The 19,786-nt window shown below is 38.3% G+C and overlaps 1 protein-coding gene across 7 annotated transcripts in view; it reads left to right on the top strand.

Annotated features, from left to right (window-relative positions):
* Nucleotides 1–19,786, top strand: part of CASK (calcium/calmodulin dependent serine protein kinase) — a 4,132,188-nt gene that overhangs the window by 4,028,852 nt on the left and 83,550 nt on the right. For 4 of the 7 annotated variants that reach the window (XM_044072333.1, XM_044072331.1, XM_044072328.1 and 1 more), the window contains 2 exons: nt 14,616–14,696; nt 14,798–14,878. In XM_044072333.1, coding sequence (XP_043928268.1) covers nt 14,616–14,696; nt 14,798–14,878 — 162 coding nt within the window. The remainder of the gene's footprint in view (nt 1–14,615; nt 14,697–14,797; nt 14,879–19,786) is intronic. The other 3 variants (XM_044072334.1, XM_044072332.1, XM_044072329.1) reach the window with 1 other exon arrangement.

The raw sequence follows: 19,786 nt of genomic DNA, 5'->3' as shown, positions 1-19,786 counted from the left end.
TAACTTTATTTCTGAAATAAAAATGTCTTTGTTTTAATAGAAGAAGGAGTTAATAGAAAAGCTGCCATTGTTTTTCATGAATTATTGTTTATTTATTTACTGAGTTTGCTTAACAGGGTACAGCACTAATCATTTCTGACCATTTTCCTTCTCAGCCCAGGAAAAAGTACCTAGATAAAAAGATATACAGATACTTCTGCTACATTGACGTAATAATGTTAAAATAATGATGGTTAGAGTATTTACATGAAAATACATATGCATACCTTTAAGATTTACAGCTGAAAGAATCACAAATATGGCAGACATAACATTTCAGATAGTAAGTAAAAAGTATAATGAAAGTGAAAACTGCAGGATGTGTAGTCTAGGTTATATGGCCGTCAAGCATGCGAGTAGATTTAGCGTGGGTTTTTAGATGAGACCGTACTAGAGGGCAAGCTTTGTGGAAGGACAATGTATATTTAAGGTCTGGAGAGTCAAAGATTCATAGAGTTTAGGACCCATGGTTGGATGCATAAAATTTAACTTGTGGTGTTTGAAGAAGTGGGCCTGAGTGGCTATAGTTTCTGAGGTTGCATGAAGGTATTTGTGGTAAAAGTTTTGCTTTTATGGACGGAAGAAACTGGCCATACCAAAGTTTATGTAACTGAGAGCCTAGGAATAGTTGTGCTCTTTGCTTAACTCGTAGCCATTTGGCTTTTTCTATTGTTAGGCAGTGAAGATCAGCTTTAGGGGAGTGAGAGAGATAATGACCAGTTTGATTAGAGATGGATTGAATGTACCACCAACAGAGACAGATGTCACAAGAGGAGGGCATATTCCTGTTGAGGGAGAATAATACCCTTTTCAATGGCTGACCTGGAGATATGAGTGAGAGACGGGGGATATTTTACATACTCCAAAGAGGAGTAAATTGATGGGGGGGGGTTTATACGTGTTTTTTGGGTAAATGCAAAAGGAGAGAGAGAGGGATTTAGCCATATGCCAAAGTATTTAAAATATGAAACTTGTTTAGTAGGTATACAGTTGTGATCCTGGATCTTGAGGGCATTATTTCTTACAGGTTTTTGTTTGGTGTCAACCAGCATGGTTTTAGTTTTGGAAGAATTGAGAATTAGAACTTTTTTCTCAGTCCATTGAAGGAGAAAGCCTGACAGCAGATCCTGCTGTAGAATTGACAGAGAATGATTTAAATGGTGATGTACCATACTGTGTCTGCATGTAGTATGAGAAGGATGACCAGCCTTATCTGTAAGGCCATGGAGCGTATTATCATGTAACTTATAAACAAAGACATTGGCAACCGTCAAACACTGGACCCCACCCAGTTTGGGTTCGTGAAGGGCCGATCTTGTCTCCTGAACCCGATTGACTTTTTCACTTTTTCGAATCAGTCTCCAGAGCCATGGACAAGGGTAAGGTGGTCCACACAGCCTATCTAGACCTTGCCAAGGCCCACACCATCCCCAACTCTGGAATCATAGATAAACTTACTAAGCTGGGCATTAATCCCTACGTCACCCAATGGGTTGCTAACTGGCTGACTGATAGAACCCACACTGTAAAAGTAGCCGACTCCAAATCCAGCTCCAGACAAGTGACAAGTGGAGTACCTCAGGGTTCAGTCCTGGGACCACTCTTGTTTGGCATCTACTTCTCTGAAGTACAGGCCAACACTAAGGGACTCTGGCTAACAAAGTTCACAGATGACTGCAAACTGGGAGCCATTAATGAATCCCCAAATGATGTGGATACTCTACAACAGGACCTTACAGAAACAGATGCTTGGTGCCAGATCCATGGGCTCAAGCTCAATGCCAAGAAATGTATAGTTATCCCCTTTGGGAAAAAACATGTATCCGTGAATTACCATATAGGTGGCAGTACACTAAACACCGAAAGTGTGATAAGAGACTTAGGGACACAGGTGGACAGTGGTCTCACCTTCAATAACCACATTGCCACAACAGTCAGGAAATCCTTCTATGTGGCACACCTCATCACTAAGGGCTTTTCATCCAGGAAAAAGGAGGTCATTGACCCACTGTACTCATCCCTCATTAGACCCATTATAGAATACAACGCCCCGTTTGGTATGTACCTCTCAAGACATCTGCAACAACTGGAAAGGCCACAGAAATACCTCACTAAAAGAATCACAGGCCTAAAGCAGATGCACTACACTGACCGCCTTAAATAACTCCAGCTGTAATCTGTCGCATATCGTCTACTCAGAGGCGATCTCTGCTTAACATACAAGGCCATGTCAAACCCAGAGCTGTTGGACATTTTACACTTAAAGAAATCCCAATCCCTCAGAGCCACATGCACCAGGGATCTAAACCTTGTCCTCAATAAAAAAAAAAACATGCTGGAGGGATAGGTTCCTGACCCAGAGGCTCCCCAGACACTGAAATAGATTGCTCATACATGTCAAGCAGAGTGCCTCTTTGGCCCTCTTCAAAAGGAACCTTGACGATTGGATGGGAGAAAGGAAATTCACCCCGGGGATGACGTCAGTTGCCCTGCTAGACAGGGGTCCAGGGAAGTAAACAGTGTGAGAAGAAATAGCCAGGGAATTGTTATGGCTAGGCTTGTATAGGCCCTAGGGCTGATAGCCTAGTATCAACCTATGAACCTATGAAAAAGGACCACAGGGAGTTTGTTTATGTTGATTGAAAATGGGAAGAGAGTACAAGAATTGATCCTTGCCGCGCCCCTTTCAGTAGATGGGAAGAGAAGATGGTTGAGCAGTTGTAATTGACTGAGAAGTGGTGGTTGGTGAAATAGCTGCGTGACAAGATGATGGAGTGTCAGAGTTATTTCCTAGTTCATAAAGGTAATAAAGTTGGAGTGGTTGACTAGGACAGAAGTTCAGGTAAGGTCTGTAAATATAGCTCCAGAAAATATTGCTTTCTCCATCCCCTTTAGTATGTCATCGGTTAGAACAGCAGTAGAAGTGCTTCATCCAGAAAAAAATCCATAGGGTTTTGAGGATAGAAATACATCAGTAGTAGGAAGGTAGTGAAGGATCTTTCTGTTTAGGAAGGGATTTTAACTATGTCTATTTTTTCAGATGTTAGGAATGATATTAGAAGTTAAACAGAGGTTGAATTTATGTTGAAGTGGTTTAACAATGAAATCATAGGAGTGATCGATTAACCAGGTGTGGATATTGTCAGTGGTATGATGTCATTAGTTAAGGTGTTTAAAGTAGAACAATGGAATATATTCAGGTGGGTAGCGGATGTGGAAAGTATGGTGTTGAGGGGGTGTAGGAGGGAGGGAGGTTACTGAGGTGTTTAAAAAGTTGTTCTGCAGAGAAAAAGTGATCAAGAGAGAGGTGGATGAAATATTATATGAATTATGAAGTTCACAGCCTGTGAGGTTACTTCCAGAATTTCCTTCCAGAATTTTTTAGGGATATATCTGAGTGACTTCTGTTGAAAATTCAGTGACTGGCTTTTGTAGCATCTAATTGCTTTTTTACAAGATTGAGTAGGTTGATAAAGTTTTCCGTATTGTTTGATATAGGATTAGCTTTCCATTTATGCTAGGCCTCATTCATCAGTTTTAAGAGGATGGCTTTAAGTTCATATGTTAGCCACTGCTTGGATTTATTTATTTGTAGTTGTATGATGATGAGAAACAAGAATTTCAAATTTGCAGTAATTGGTTGATGAAGAGCCTTGAAGCCCTGTTTGGGTTTTAGGTGTTAAGGTCCAGTCTGTGGTGGACAGGGTGTAAAGGATATCAGTTTAGGTGCAATCTTTAATATTGCCCATATGATAGAGAACTAATGGGGGCATGATCACTAAGTGAAGGGGAGTGGATTATGAAGTTTGAGGTGATGGAGAAGTTATGGTTAAAAAAGGTCAAGAGAAGAATGTTTTGATGACTGGAGATTAGTTCTTTGGGATGCTTAACTAGTTGAACTGTATCTCCTTCACCTGTCGCTTGGTTCAGAACCACTGTGCTAAAACCCTAAAAGAGGCATGACTGAATCAGCTTTATCTGAAAGTAAAACTGAAAATATTACATCCATTTCTGCATTCAGTATAAATGTGCTACACAGGGAGACCTCTTTATAAACGTTACTGTTGTTACCAATGCATTTTTATACCCTCCCCAACACTTCATTATGAAGTGAAGTACACGCTGTCCATTCCATAAAATTCTGAAATTAATATTTAATCTAATTTTTTTTTACATCATTTTATTGTTCTACATGTCATGACTACTCTGATGCCAGATGTAAGTCCGCTAATTAAAGACCCACAGTATGCATTGAATTTTGGTGAAGACAGAGTGTCGTACAAACTACAGGAAGTAAAAGATGCTCACGCAGTTCGTACAAATGTAAATTATTTAAACATGAAAGGGAAACTTGCTGGGTTTTTTGTACATGTAAAATGACTAATCGTATTGTAAATGAACATATAAATGGGCAGATGTATTTCTATATTATATCAGAACAAAAACACTTCTTTCATGTATGTCACTTTTATTTAAAATCAGTCTCCCTCCCACTCTAGTAAGAAGTTTAACTGTCTATATTAGGGTAAAAAAAAAATTTTCCTTGTTTGTGAATCATAGACTTCATTATTCACAGTGGTGGTGCTGCGGTAGCATTGTCGCCTCACAGTAAGGCGTTGTCCTGCTCGATTCTCAGCTTGAGCGTCTTCTGTGTGGAGACATGCGTGAATGGGTGTACCTTCGTTGAAGGTTGTGCGTCAGGGCCAGCAACTCGGCACGTAAAAATCTACTGCCAATCATTAGCAGACTGGAGTTCCGCTGTGGCGACCCCTAACCGGGAAAAGCCAAAAGACACAACAAGACTGCACTGTTAATTGCTCCTTGTCTTTGTTGAAGTAATTACATTTCTTAATTACCTTTGTCAGCATGCCTTTAAAAAAAAAAAACCCCTTCCAGTTCATATCTTCCTATTAGGTGATTTTATATATATATATATATATATATATATATATATATATATATATATATATATATATACATATACACACACACACACACACATATATATATATATATATATATATATATATATATATATAATGTTTATATTTGAGACATCTTAAACAAGTGTGTTAAATAATCTGAGCACAGTGTTTAGTGGTATACTACAGTGGATATAAAAAATGTGCATACCCATGTTAAAATGCCAGATTTTTGTGATATAAAAAATGAGACCTTAATAAATCATTTTAGAACTTTTCTCACCTTTAATGTGACCTATAATCTGTACAATTCAATCAAATCATAACAAATCTGTTAGGGGAAAAAATATAAAAAAAAAACATACAATCAGCTGGTTGCATAAGTGTGCACACCCTTAAACTAATACATTGTTGAAGCAACTTTTGATTTAATTACAGCATTCAGTCTTCTTGGGTACACACCTGCCATCAATTCCTGACATTTACTCTGTTGCCTGCTACAGCAGAAGCCATGGTTCGCAGAGAGCTTACAAACATCAAAGGGACCTCATTGTTGAAAGGTATCAGTCAGGTAAAGGGTACAAAAAAATTTCCACAGCATTGGATATACCATGGAACACAGTGAAGGCAGTCATCAAAAAGTGGAGAAAATATGGGTCAACAGTGATGCTGAAAAGAACTGGACATCCCCCCAAAATTGATGAAAAGACAAGATGAAAACTGATCAAGGAGGCTGCCAAGAGACCTACAGCAACACCGAAGGAGCTGCAGGAATATCTGGCCAATACTGGTTGTGTACTACATGTGACAACAATCTCCCGTATTCTCCATATGTCTGGACTATTGGGTAGGGTTGCAAGACGGAAGCCTTTTCTTACACAGAAAAATAACCACGCCCCGCTAAAATTTTCAAAACAATATATCAAGTCTCCCAAAAGCATGTGGGGAAAATGTGTTATGGTCTGATGAGACCAACGTTGAACTTTTTAGCCACAATTCCAAAAGGTGCGTTTGGTGCAAGAACACTTTGCATCACCAAAAGAACACCATCCCCACGGTGAAGCATGGTGGTGACAGTATCATGCTTTGGGTTACATTTCTTCAGCTGGAACTGGAGCTTTAGTCAAGGTGGAGGGAATTATGAACAGTTCCAAATACCAGTCACTTTTGGCCCAAAACCTTCAGGTGTCTGCTAGAAAGCTGAAGATGAAGAGGAATTTCACCTTTCAACACGACAATGGCCCAAGTATACATCCAAATCATCAAAAGAATGGCTTCACCAGAAGAAAATTAAAGTTTTGGAATGGCCCAGCCAGAACCCAGACTTAAATCCAATAGAAAATCTGTGGGCTGAGCTGAAGAGGGTTGTGCACAAGAGATGCCCTCGCAATCTGACAGATTTGGAGTGCTTTTGCCAAGAAGAGTGAGCAAATATCGCCAGGTCAAGATGTGCCATGCTGATAGACTCCTACCCAAGAAGACTGAATGCTGTAATTAAATCAAAAGGTGCTTCAACAAAGTATTAGTTTAAGGGTGTGCACACTTATGCAACCAGCTTATTGTACGTTTTTTATTTTTTTATATTTTTCCCCTAACAGATTTGTTTGTTTTGTAATTGAATCATACAGGTTATAGGTCACATTAAAGGTGAGAAAAATTATGAAATGATTTATTGTTGTCTCATTTTTTTATATCACAAAAACCTGGCATTTTAACAGGGGTATGTACACTTTTTATATCCACTGTATATTGTTCTGAATGTATTGCAGGTGCAACCACTAACTGGAGTATATCAAACCATAAATTATTATAGTAGTTTATTCACAGAATAGAAGTAGAGATAATTAAAAAGGGTGCATGACACTTGATCATATTGATTGTTCATCTTGTTTTATGCATTTCATTGTTTTTGTTCTCATTATTACATCTAATTACTGGAAAGAATTTCCTTCTCACAATTACTTTATTATAGTCTTTTATAGATCATAGTTTTGGGCGGCCACTGTGGTGCAGCTGTTAGCGTTGTCACCTCACAGCAAAAGTTTCTCTGGTTCGATCCTTGGCTGGGGTGCCTTCTGTGTGGAGTCTGCATGTCCTCCCTGTGGTCACGTGGGTTTCCTCCAGGTGCTTCGGTTTTCTCCCACATCTCAAAGACATGCTTAGGTGGATTGGACACACTAAATTGGCCCTAGGTGTGTGTGTGTATGTGTGTGTGTGCATGTGTGTGCCTTCCGTGGAAGGTGGGTGCTGGGCTGGCAATTCGACACCGTAAAAACTCTACTGCCAATCATGATTGGACAGGTGATCTGCTGTGGCAACCCCTGACCGGTAAAAGTCGAAAGAAGAAGATAGATCATAGTTTTGAGCAGAATTTAGCTTCTGCAGATTGAAGGGTTGAAAATATATGATTTACTGTAACATGGAGACTGTTAGTTCACTGTTCTTTTCTGGTAGAGTGGTGTGAGGCATTGTAGATTGGTGACTCCAACTTATTCTGAATTCTTTAGGCAGGGTAACCAATGACCCTCAGTTTACTGCTAAAAGTAAATTGTGTGTCTTGTAACATCCTGCACCAGTATTGCATGCTTTAGGAACCTTTAATGGTAATACCACGGATGGCATATTGGAATAAATAGCCTTACTTAGCAGATTTGTGTGTGTTCTGCTGTCAGGTGGTATTTTCTTCTGCTTTATCCCCATACTTTAAAATATGATTTTTTTATCCACATTTTTGAGAGCATCTGAACTAACAAACGTGTCTGTTCTGAGAGCATATTCTGCGAATGTGTGTGTATTGCATAGGAGACTAGAGTTGTAGTGTGGCAGCATATTATGGTTTCATTAGTTTTCTTTTATTGTATGTTCTGTAGCTTGCTTTTATTTAGTACTGTATATTTTAATATGCAGAAAGGTCAATGTACTCATTAAGTGCAGAAATTAGAAGAGGTGTAGATTTGCATGCCATGCTTTAGGAATCTTAGGAAAATTCAAGGTAACCAAGTCTTGTGGCCGTTTTGCCTTGCTGATACATACCCTTTGACTGTACCCCCTGTCTTTAGTAGAGTTAAGTCAGTGAAGCCCGTGGTGAACTTGAGTAGCAATCCAGTTATCCAGGTCCCATATGAAGTAAGAAAATGTGTCCCACTATTTAATCTGCAAGTTGAGTTTGTCCCAGAGGTTCGAAAAGTGCTTAGTAGTAAACCTGGTTCTCCACCATATTTTATTAATCTGCTGATGAAGATTCAGATTCCTGTTTCTGGTATTTGGGAGACTGTTTGACTTGTGTAAGTGCAAGAGATCCATGATTAAAGGGTCCCTGATTGCATGGAAGGCAAGGCGTACATTTCATGTGATGAGTTTGAATGATACTGAATAAAGGGACAGTTCTTCTAACCTCTTCTGGTAATTTAGGATTTTTAAGCAAGTGAAGGTCTTAGTTAGGAACATCTTAGGTCTTTCTTGTTGTTTAATATATCAAATGACATACATTCCGGAGGGTTCTGTATTCAGTAGTTGGCCTGATCTTTTTATACCTCGATGATATTCCCTTAGCAGTTAGCAGTTCCAAGTAGGATTTCCTGATCACTGTCACTACATGGTGATCTAAGGTGAGGGATTATTAACCCAAGTTTCAAGGTCCCTAATTACATTCTTATTTTGAAGTACTATCAATGCTATATACTGGGGGAAGGGGTTATGCCAAATGTGATAATGATTTACTTTTTAGCATTTAATTTGAGCCCATTTTCAGTACACTAGGTATTTATAAATGTAAGTTCTTGCTGGAAAACTTGGGTGCCAGACAGGGATTTGACAATGACTACCATTTTGTAGTGGTCTGCAAACTTAGTTTGCCAGAAGTCTTGATTCCTGCTCTGGAAGTCAGAAAAGTAAATGCCAAAAAAAGATCAGAGGACTGAACCTTGTGAAACACCACTGGCTATAGTCATGCTTTCTGAAGATGCACATTCCCACCTCTGTTTTTAATCAATTTGCAACCCGTTTTACTACATAGGGATCTATTTGTGATGCAGTTAATTTACTAACAATGCTAGCTTGTGGAATGGTCTCAGATGTTTTGGGCAGATCAAAGTACATTGTGTGAACAGTATGACCCTGTCAACAGCTTGTGTTAACCAGGTTCATTAGATGCGATGGTATTGGTTACCTTTAAACTGCTGCATTATTACAGCTGGTGTGGTAATTGTTTTCATTTGGATCATAGGGGTCACAGTAGTGACTCATTAAAAATCTGACTAGAGTTTTTGTTTGTGGGATTGCAGTAACTGCATAATGTTGAAAAGTAATAAAGCTGTTAAGGAAACCAAGTCATTTCTTCCAGTAGTTTAGATTTGGGAATGGATTTTTACCTTGTTCAACTGAATGGCACATCAGGGCATTATATATTACTTTTTCAGTATTAGGTGCTCCCCCAAATGATACAAGGCAAAAAGAAGACCAAATTTAGGCTTTTCCAAAATGGTATTTTGAATTGTTTTTAGTAGTTCATTTATTATCTGCTCAAAGAGGCTTCAGTAGTATACCTCAGCTAAGTCAGTAGAAATTGCAATGGCTCACCCACCCCTCTCTCTCTGTCAACTGACCCTAATTTTGCAGACTGTCTCTGATTTTGTCTCTTATTTTGATCTGTTCATCATAAAATTTGTGGTTCTTTGGTAAATTGCTCAGGATTGCAGTCACTAAATAATGACAGACATTTCAGTTTCAGACTTCATAACCTTCAGGAAATGCATTCTAATGCAAAATCTGTTATTGTAATAACTTTCTAAGTACATAATATAAAGAGTGATTTTTATTTCTTCTGTCCATCATTTTGGGGCTTGTCCCTTGTCCTTGATTCTTGAGCTAAGCAGATTAGAGGTTTCCTGTCAGAACAATATTCTAATAACTGTAGCTGACAACTTACTGGGTATGAAAACTAATAAAATGCTGCTTCCCATCAAGGCCTGCCCCACACACAGAGCTCTGGTTTCATAAAAAAAAGTATGGCCGCATAACACAATCACATGATCAGTATTGGATAAAATATACATAAACTGATAAATGCAGAAATAAATGTCCACATTGGATAATAAAGTCAGAATCTTTGAAAGAGCCATCTGAAGGCAGTAAACTATGTCTGGTTGCATTTCCTAGTAGACTTTACCCCATCTTCCAATTTGTACATTTTACCATACATATACGTAGAAATACCATGCATTTAGAAATAAATGTGGATTTGATGCAGGAATTTGTACTGCCACATCTGACAAAGCCAGAAGATGCTACTACTTTCAGCAAAAGTACAAATAAAGCATGTACTGCTGTTTTATACAAAATGTATGATAAACTATGTGCTCCTTTGTGTCACTCCTGATAAATTGTATATTGATTCCCTGCTGTTAAAACTTATTATTTTTGCTGCTCATGGAGCTTGGGTCATGTTTGAAAAGGGTCAACTAACCAGTCCACCAACCCTAACCAGTCCACCAACCCATTTAGCAAACAGTAAATAAAGTAAATAAATAAGTGCATCAAGAGGTGGGCAGCAAATCAGTAAGAAACTCAAATTATTTATGCATCATGGTGTGAGGCAAATAAGCACCCCTTCATCCTTCACTTGTCACTTAAACTCCTAAAGCCTGCTGCACACCTAATTGAAAATAGATGCATGCTACAACAACAGAAACTAATTCTTGTATTGGCCAAGTTCAGTGAAACATGGTGTGATTTAATGAATACCTTATCAGTTTAAAATCAGAATAGAAATGCCTGCTTTATCCATATAGCATTACTGTGGTGCTCTGAAGTGCACAGTATGCAGTGTGTCCTTAAATAGCAGCTAATACTGCTGTATAAACTGCCATAGAATGCTTTGCAGGTTAGTTATGTAAATATGTCAGAAATTAATACCTTGGCATTAAAAGACACAGTTACTTGTCAAGATTGATGATGCGCTTTTCAGAAGGCTAACACAAAGACGTTATTTCACATGGTTTGTCACAAATTTAAAGGATATTACTTGTGTATGACCTGTATCTGTTAATGAATGCTTTTACTTTGCCATTACATAGGTTGTGTTAATTAGAAAGTAGATGGGTACTGTCGAAGAAATATTCTTGTTTCATTGAATTCATATGCAGTCGCTGTGTAAGAAGGAACGTTGTTACAAATATTTACTGGAGTATATATTGTGTTATGTAGTGTTTTGATTTGTGTGCTTAGACTTTTTGTATCCTTGACTTTATTTACTGTTAGGATTTATTTCTCATTTTCCCAGCTGTTAGATTTAAAAGTTGCCCCTCTAGATTTGTGGATAGTGGAAAACGTATATCCAGCATTTTTTTTCCAATTTTCCAAGCCCACGTATTTGTAAGCAGGCTTTGAATTTACCAAATATGGGTTCACAGCCAGGTCTTACTTGAGGTTGCTGTTAGACTGCAGGACAGACACTGCTGTCTGCATCCAAAGGGAAAACAGTTGGAAAAGATTTCACTGACTTTTTGAGGTATAGTTAACTCCAGGGTTTATTTTCTGTATTAAAAAATAGGGGAAAAAAAGGGTATGAGGCAGTCTCTCCCATCCAAAGAGCACTGACCTACAGGTTAAGTGCTGTTTCCACATGCTGTCATTTTTAATATCAATAGACAGCAGTATTCAGTATCTCACTCTTGATAAACAAGTCCTTTAAAAAAATAGCAAAAACAAAGATATTTGCAGTAGCATATCTTTGTAAGTCCTTCCACCACCTGGCAGTGTTCGCTGGCCTGTTTTCTAAGTGTTCCTTATCATAATGGCTTCCCCTATTAATAGCCCCCCATTACTGTAGGCATGGATGAAAGAATAGCTACAAATGGAGGAGTGGTACTTCTTTGATCATTTTTTTCTCACCACTGTTTATAGCCACACAGAGCTTCCTAAACTTTATTTAGTTTCTGCCCTCTTACTCATTTTCATCTAGTAATAGGTCAAAGGTCATTTCTTCATTCAGATTATGTGAAGGTTTCAGTTTCAAATGTGGCTCTAAATAAGGAAGTGATTTTGCAGATAGATGCAATGGCACTGGATTATTACTCTTTTGTACATTATCAGTGATCTGGGTTAAAATAATATTCTGGCTGCTGAAAAAAAACAGGATAGAGAGAAGGCAAAATTGAGAGACTACAGACTTGTTCCATTTTTCTGCCCCCCCCCCCCAAAGGAGGGTCGAGGCTTCTGCCTGTACAGCAGACAAGGAGAATGGGGTATTGTTGACAGAAATCTGCAGAAGACCCTATATGTGAGAGAACCTGCATGGTCCTACAAGTTATAATACAGAAAATCAAATACACATATTATGAAGGTGTTTGCCCACCCACTCCTTCATGTATTGCTTTCCATTGAGGAATTGAATGTGCATATGTCAAGCATGGTGGAAGTCTCTGGAAGTTCATGGAAAATAAAGAAAGTTTAGGCCCAGATCATCAGCTGGACACCTTTTTCTTTTCTTTTCTTTTTTGAACCTTATCCTGCTTGAGCTTATGTTTTCTTCACCTTTTACTTTTTTTCTGCTTTAACTAGCTATTTCATTCTATCACCCTGATTCTTATAGTGAAGATAAAGGGAGATTATCATGATAAGTGTGAGGTGTTAGAGTTTTGTTTTTTCATTTGTTTTGTTCTTCAGATTCAAATTTAAGTTCCTATCAGAATAAGCACTATTATAAGATGTAATAGCAAGTAAAAGTCAGACATTAGAATAAATACATTTCAAATGAAAAAGAAGTATACATGTTTGAAGTACCATAGTTCCCGCATTCCAGTTAAAAAGGTAGGTTTTGTGAGATCTCTTAAAATCAACAAGGGTGACTGACCTCTTCAGCCCACTGAGAGAAGGTTTAAAGTATAGGACTCCTGAAAAGCAAATCAAAACTCACCACAGGAATCTACTTGTACCCTTAGAAACTCCAACCTGAAGGTGGAAGAACATATAGCACAAGCAGATTGATACCGACAAGAAGCCGTCTAAAATAATGGTAATCCAAGTTGTATAGGGTAGAGAAAGTTATAAGTGGTATGAGACTGAACTGACAGCCAGTGTGGACTGTACAGAACCGACATAACGTGGTGGTAATGAGATACCCCAGTCTGTGCTGCCGAATTCTGTATTAGTTGCAGACTCTGAGTCTGGAAGCCTCAGATACAGGAATTGCAGTAGTCCATCTGGGAGGAAACCAAAACATGTACCCCTAAAAGAAGATCTATTGATGGCATAAGGTGATTAATTAGAAAGATATTTTTCAATGAAACATCCGACAGAGGCAGACACTTGATCCCAGAGGGAGAGCTGGTAGTCAAAATACCACACATACGTTTTGCATTTTCAACAAAAATTGTAGTTTGTTACACAGCTGTAGATGAAATCAAATGAAACTGAAACAGGTGAGTTACAGATGTGGCATGAATGACCATAGCCACCATTTTGGAGGTATTGAGTTTAAGTTAATGGTGGATGGATTGCAGGTCTAGGGTAAGTTTGTTTAAGGCAGGCACAGAACCCTGGTCAATGGAGAAGTACAGCTATGTGTTATCAGCATAACAGTGATAGTTTAAGCCTTTCTTTTGATGGATATCTCAGGGTGGTAGCACATACACAGTGAACCCATACTGAACCCTGAGGTACCCCTGCATGTCAGAAGGAGTGGAGAAGTAATTCTGGACACAACCCTTCTATGTCCAGAAGGGTAGTGGCAAGCCATTGCCAGACTACATCTGAAGTACTGCAAGAATAAGTCCTGGTCCACAATGTCAAATGCAGAAGAGAGGCCTAAGAGGGAGGACCTAGATAGAATACAATGTGTATCTCTGTCCACAAGAAGGGCAATAAACATCCCAACAGGGTTAGCCTCCACACTGTGTTGTGACCAAAAAATCTGACTGGAATGGATTTTAGATATGATTAACACTCGCAGTAAGAGTGTAGTCGCACATTAATGACCTTCTGAAGATCCTTATCAACAAATGGAAGGTTTGAGATAAAACACCATTCAAGATAAAAAAAAAACTAGTTGAATTTCTATAATTTCACTGTACAGATGATTAATGTAAAAACATTTGGGGAGTCAGTTTTGGGATTAGTATGGAGGAAACCGCAGTCCACAAAATGCCATTCATCAAACCATAGATCTCCTGTTTGTATGTGTGCATTTTTGTTAGACACAAGTGCCACATGAACCAGTTGTTTTCCCATTTTCACGAGAAAAAAAAGTAATAGTAACCAGCATATGTCAAGACAGCTGGAGATAGATTACACATAACAATGACTTTAATACAGTGGGATGCTGAGAACTCCCCACTGACTTTAATACACTGGGATACTGAGAACTCCCCACAGATCTTTATAAGTATTAGATGTAAAAAAAAAAATCCTTGCAACAGCTGGAAAAGGGCACAGTAGCAGAGGTGTGCATATCAAAACTCTACATAACATAGTCTGTTGTACTGCTATACTGTGTTATGATAGAATTGCCATTTTTAATTCTGCCATTCACTTATAAATCACTGTTGACTTCATTATCAACAGATGCACTACTGCTTGCTCTAAAAGTAGAACTTAAGCAAAGATGATGTACTTTGTAGTTTTTTTTTCTAACAACTGATTCAATTCCTTTTTCAGTATTTGATCAACTAGATCTTGTCACTTATGAAGAAGTAGTAAAACTGCCTGCCTTCAAAAGGAAAACACTAGTCTTGTTAGGTAACATCTCATATCCATACTTGTGCACTAATTTATGAGCTTTTTTTTCCTGACTTAGTGTTAACACCTTCTGTCTGCCACGTTTTCTGTTTTTGTAACAGGTGCACATGGGGTTGGTAGACGACATATTAAAAACACGCTCATCACAAAACACCCTGACAGATTTGCTTATCCCATTCCACGTAAGTAACAATTTACAATATCTGACATATTTTAAAGGTAATATGATTACCCTTAAGAAATACAATTGTTGTTTGACTTAAACAGAGTAAATAAGCTTCAGCCATTACATTTGCTTATATTCCTTACCAGCAGTTTGTATGACAGCACTTTTGCATGACAGCACTTTATGATGTATTCTTTATTTAATTAAGCCACTGTAATTCTATAAAAGCAAACCAGATTTTTGTCATTGATGAGATCATTTGCAGAATGATCTGAATATATGATGGATTATGTTGTAGACATCTCAGCACATAAGTTGTACTTTGTGTTCTAAACAGGCACTGGTATGCGCATCCACGATATGCATGTTTGTGTGTACATGTAGCTAGGCATGCATTCTGTATAGTTTAAGCTGCATTAGAAAGCATGAAACTTCATTATGGTGTAGCATGTGTTCAGTGTTACATCATAATTTTCTGTCTTGGCTGGAGTTAGTAAATTGATAATGAATACAAACTGTGTGTAGGTGATAAAAGATAAGAAAAGCAAGTTTGCTAGCAGGTATTATAGCTGGTGATATGTGTACTTTATTAAAAAAGTGATGGGGCCATTAAAAGTAATGCTTTGATTTAACATAAAATAATCTAGTAACTTTGTTGAAGAAGCTGAATTGTGAAGACTAAATTAAATGAGCAAACAAATGTGTCTTTATGCACTGAGTGAGTGCTTACAGAAAGGGAGATAACTAGGATGAATGGTACGCTGAGGTCTGTCTGTGTAATGTGCTTCTGTGTACGCCAGCAAATTGCTAGAGATGTGTTTCTGTTAGTAATAAACTGTTAAGAAAAACTACTTATGTGAATTGTGCATGTGAACAAAGTTACACTGCATGTGATCTTAGCCAAAAGGGCAAGATGCAATTGTGCAAATCATGTAATTTCCCTTTTCTGTAACAGTGAGCACTTGTTGAATATATCAAACTGAAACATGCATGTTGAAGTATATGTTTATCAAAAAGTATTTAATCTTATAAATGTTTTTTTTTTCATATTAACAGAAGCATTCATCAGTTGAAAAGAAGTACATACATTTGAAGTGTAATTTGTTAACTGACTGTTAATCCTTTATCAGTGGTCACTTAAGCAGTTAAAAGGTGCACACAATGTTTTTGAATTAAGGTATGTGATTTTTGACACAAAAAGGAAGCTTGTATATCCTAGGTAAGATTAAGAATTGTGACTTCATCACATAGAAGGGCCAGAGTCAGATCATGCTGGTACATCTAACATCGGTGTGGCAGAACTGTGTCCATGTATTAGCAAACGTTACAGTTATGTTAGGAAGGTAGTGTTAAAGGTTCAAAGACAATCTCAACTTTACTTAATGCATTTGTGTTTAGAATGTATGTCTTGTTCTGTAGCTTGACAGAGTTTCGCACAAGTGTTTTCAAGACAATGCACATATTTCACAAAATCATTAGATTCTGTAAAAGTAGTCAAAAGTTAGGAAAGCTTATCTGAACAAAGCTACAAAGGTTGACAACGTTTTACCATTTTCAAGAATGGCTGATGAAGGCAATGAAGGCTGGATGTTTATGTGGCATGTAACGTGAATTATGTGAAAGATTGTCAAAATCTGATTTCATTTTCCTAAAGTATTGCATATGTCAGCATCCATGGATACTACTGCAACGGCTCACATAACATGGCAGCAAGAACTGTTCGGCTGTGTTATTAATAAAGTAGGTACTAACCCTAATATCAAGCTGCCATGTTTTCACATCATGCTAATAACTGTTGATCCATGGAAAAGTTATGTCCTAGGTCTCTGTTAGAATATAAACTACAAATTGACAAACATAAAATGCAAAAGAATATGCATAAAATGTTTGAAGTGCATAATATAGATAGTCCAGACATTGAGTCTAAATTAGAATCTGCAGCTGCTAAGTTTAAAATGCTAAATATTCAGTGTTTGGAAATATGTAATTTGATATCAGATGATCATGGAGACATGTGGGTCACTCTAGAGGTGTCAGGACTGATTCTGATGATAGACCTATCTATTCTGAAACAGTATGTATAATTTTTGTGAATTAAATTAGTTTATATTTAAGCATATAACTACTAAGTGCATTAATTAAGAAGCCACAGTGTCACCTGCGACTTGGTAAATGAATGTTGGTGCTCCACATCTACCTCATCAGCAAATGGCAGTCATGGCTACTTACAGCTTGTGCATGGGCAGATGCTGTCCTCACCCAGCAGTAGTTATACCTTGGAGAAACAAATATTGTGTTTTAAAGCTATCTGGTAAAAATTGGCATTAAAAGGCATGATCAAAATTTCTAATGTTTTAGGATAATGCTGGATGCATTTGTCTTTCTGGTCAAACAGATGTACTGTTATTTGGTAGGGAATGGATGTGTTGGCAGGCAGAAGACCATAGAAAAGACACCACTGTAAACCACTGTCCATTACAAAGACATGCATCTGGAATGTTTCTCCTCGGGCCTCCGCTGAAAATCGTCTCATTCCAAATCAGACTTTCCCAGTTAAGAAATATTAAATAAATAAGTAAAATTACCAAAGAAGTACATAGCACAGTGCAGCTATATATCAAAGCAACAAAAGGGGGACATGATGCACAAATCAAAATCAGTGCCTCTGAGTGCTGCAAATTAAAATACATTTGGCACTGAAAAGGAGATTTTTAGCAAGGTACTGTGCAGGCATCTAAACTTAGGAGAAACTGTGGCATAAGCATTCAGCCCACAGAACAGTTCCACAGACAAAGAAGCATTCTCTTAAAGCCTAAAACCTCTAGAAAGATCCATAGGATAAGTCTGTTCTCTTGCTGTTGGAAAACTAATGATGACCCTTCTGAATGGCTGAAACTAGAAAAAAAAAAAACAGACATTTTTCTTGCAAAAATGGCATCATTCTTTCAAAATAGTTTTCAGATGTTATGAAAAAAATATTGGCACTGTTGCAAAGCACTACAAACTTTAATATGGACCTAATATCCATAATGTCCAGATGAGAGGTGAAAGCTAAAGATATTGCAACTAATAAAAGTATTTCAAACATTAGTCCTTGCATTTAGCAGTGCTTCAGAAGTGGTCATAAAAAGCTAATTAAAAACAGCAAAGAAAACCAATGTTTTTGGATGGATAGATGACCACAGTTGTGTTTGCAGATTGTTAGTTAACTCTACCAGTCATTGCAAATGGAAGAATGACCATGTTACCAAGCAAAGGTGGATAGATAAACCAAGTTGTGGTCAACGTATGGGTGGATCATTAGTATTGCCATGCAGGGTAAAAGGTGAGTGATGTCTGTAATAACTGCAGGGAACTGGCCTTTAAACATGTGACAAAATATCTAGGAGAGCCTTCCTAAAAACTGCATACCATTGCATTCAAACCAGATGATAGAGCAGCAGCAGTCCAATTAATGACCTTGCCAGATGGACATGATAGGTGACTGGATTGGATCACAGATGCTGCTTACGATATCTAATGTGGCCGAGTCTGACTGAACTCTACACAATTTGTGCTGATCACATGAAATGCCCCTGGGCCACACTTCAGCTGTTTGAGATGAAAGAAGAAATATGTCTCTTAAACATGTAGTGATGCTATAGCAAGGTGAAACATGTAAGTGATGTCAGTCAACATTAAGTGAGTACCTTTACATGAGGCATTCACCATAACTGTAAATAACTGAATTGTTTCCCTTGTTTACAGTCTTAAAAAGTGTTTGAGTTATTGATTTGCATCCGAAGGTAGTTTTAGTTCAGATTTTTGTCTCATGTCATAATCAGTAGAGCTCCTGTGTAAAGTTAGATATGATGCTGTTAGATTAGCATATCTCAACTCCCAGGGCTTGAACCAGCCACATATCTTAGAAGACAAACCCCACTGAGAAATGAACTGTGTAGTATAATATCAGTGTGTAGCAGAAGTAGCATGTGAACCCCACATGGCCCCATAAATTGTGATAAGATGTGTGTACCTTCTCTGCCATGGGGCTTCCTACCCCACACACATAGTATGCGTGCTTCCATCCACATGTTAATGAAGGCTACTGTCACCATCCTGGGAGTACCGATCACATATTTCTAGTCCTGGTTGTTTTTTGGTTCCCAGTAACCCCTGTGACTAGCACTTGCTCTAGAACCTGCTGGAAAGCACTAGAAAGCCTGAAACTGATACAAGCACTCAACTCTCCTTGTCAATAAGGAGAAATTAATCGTAGGCACTAAACATCCTGTAATTGCAAAGTACCTTGCAAAGGTAAGGGAAAACAGCTCTTGTACTTTACAAAAAAAGCACCTAAACAGGCATGTCCAAGGGTCAGCTTCCGGTGATTTCTCCTGTCAACCTGGTAAATCTGGGCATACTGGGGCAATGTGGCAATTGCCTTATGTACACAGACAACAGACAACCCTCTCCTCCTACCACCTAACACTACAACCTGCGAGAGATGCACTTAAATAGCCAAACTGGAAGCAAAGCTCTCTCCGGCCAAGATTGTGCTAGACAGTCAAGAGGAGAAGGTTAACACCTGCACTACACCTCAAGCAACTCATAACCTTTCAAAACCCACACCATCAACACCCACACATAGCAACACTAAACCCACATATGCGGAGGCCCTTAACATTAACCTGCCCAAGCAACATGGTCCTCCGAAGATGAAACGCAAACAAACACCAGTCACAACCCAAGTGACACACAGCTCACAACACAAGTGTGCCACCCAACAACAGCCCCTAAGGCAAGACAGTGTACCCAACACTTTAGTCATAGGTGACTCTATAGTCCGGCATACTGATGTCCCACCCATCAGGCTGAACAAGGAGAAAATTACAGTCAGCTGCCTGTCGGGTGCCAGGGTCCGCCACATAACGCATGCACTCAA

The sequence above is a fragment of the Protopterus annectens genome, chromosome 5.part0, assembly GCF_019279795.1.
Source record: "Protopterus annectens isolate FY-2018-M chromosome 5.part0, PAN1.0, whole genome shotgun sequence".
Classification (NCBI taxonomy): Eukaryota; Metazoa; Chordata; order Ceratodontiformes; family Protopteridae; genus Protopterus; species Protopterus annectens.
Note: the sequence above shows the minus strand (reverse complement) of the source record. Positions and strands in the feature narration are given on the sequence as shown.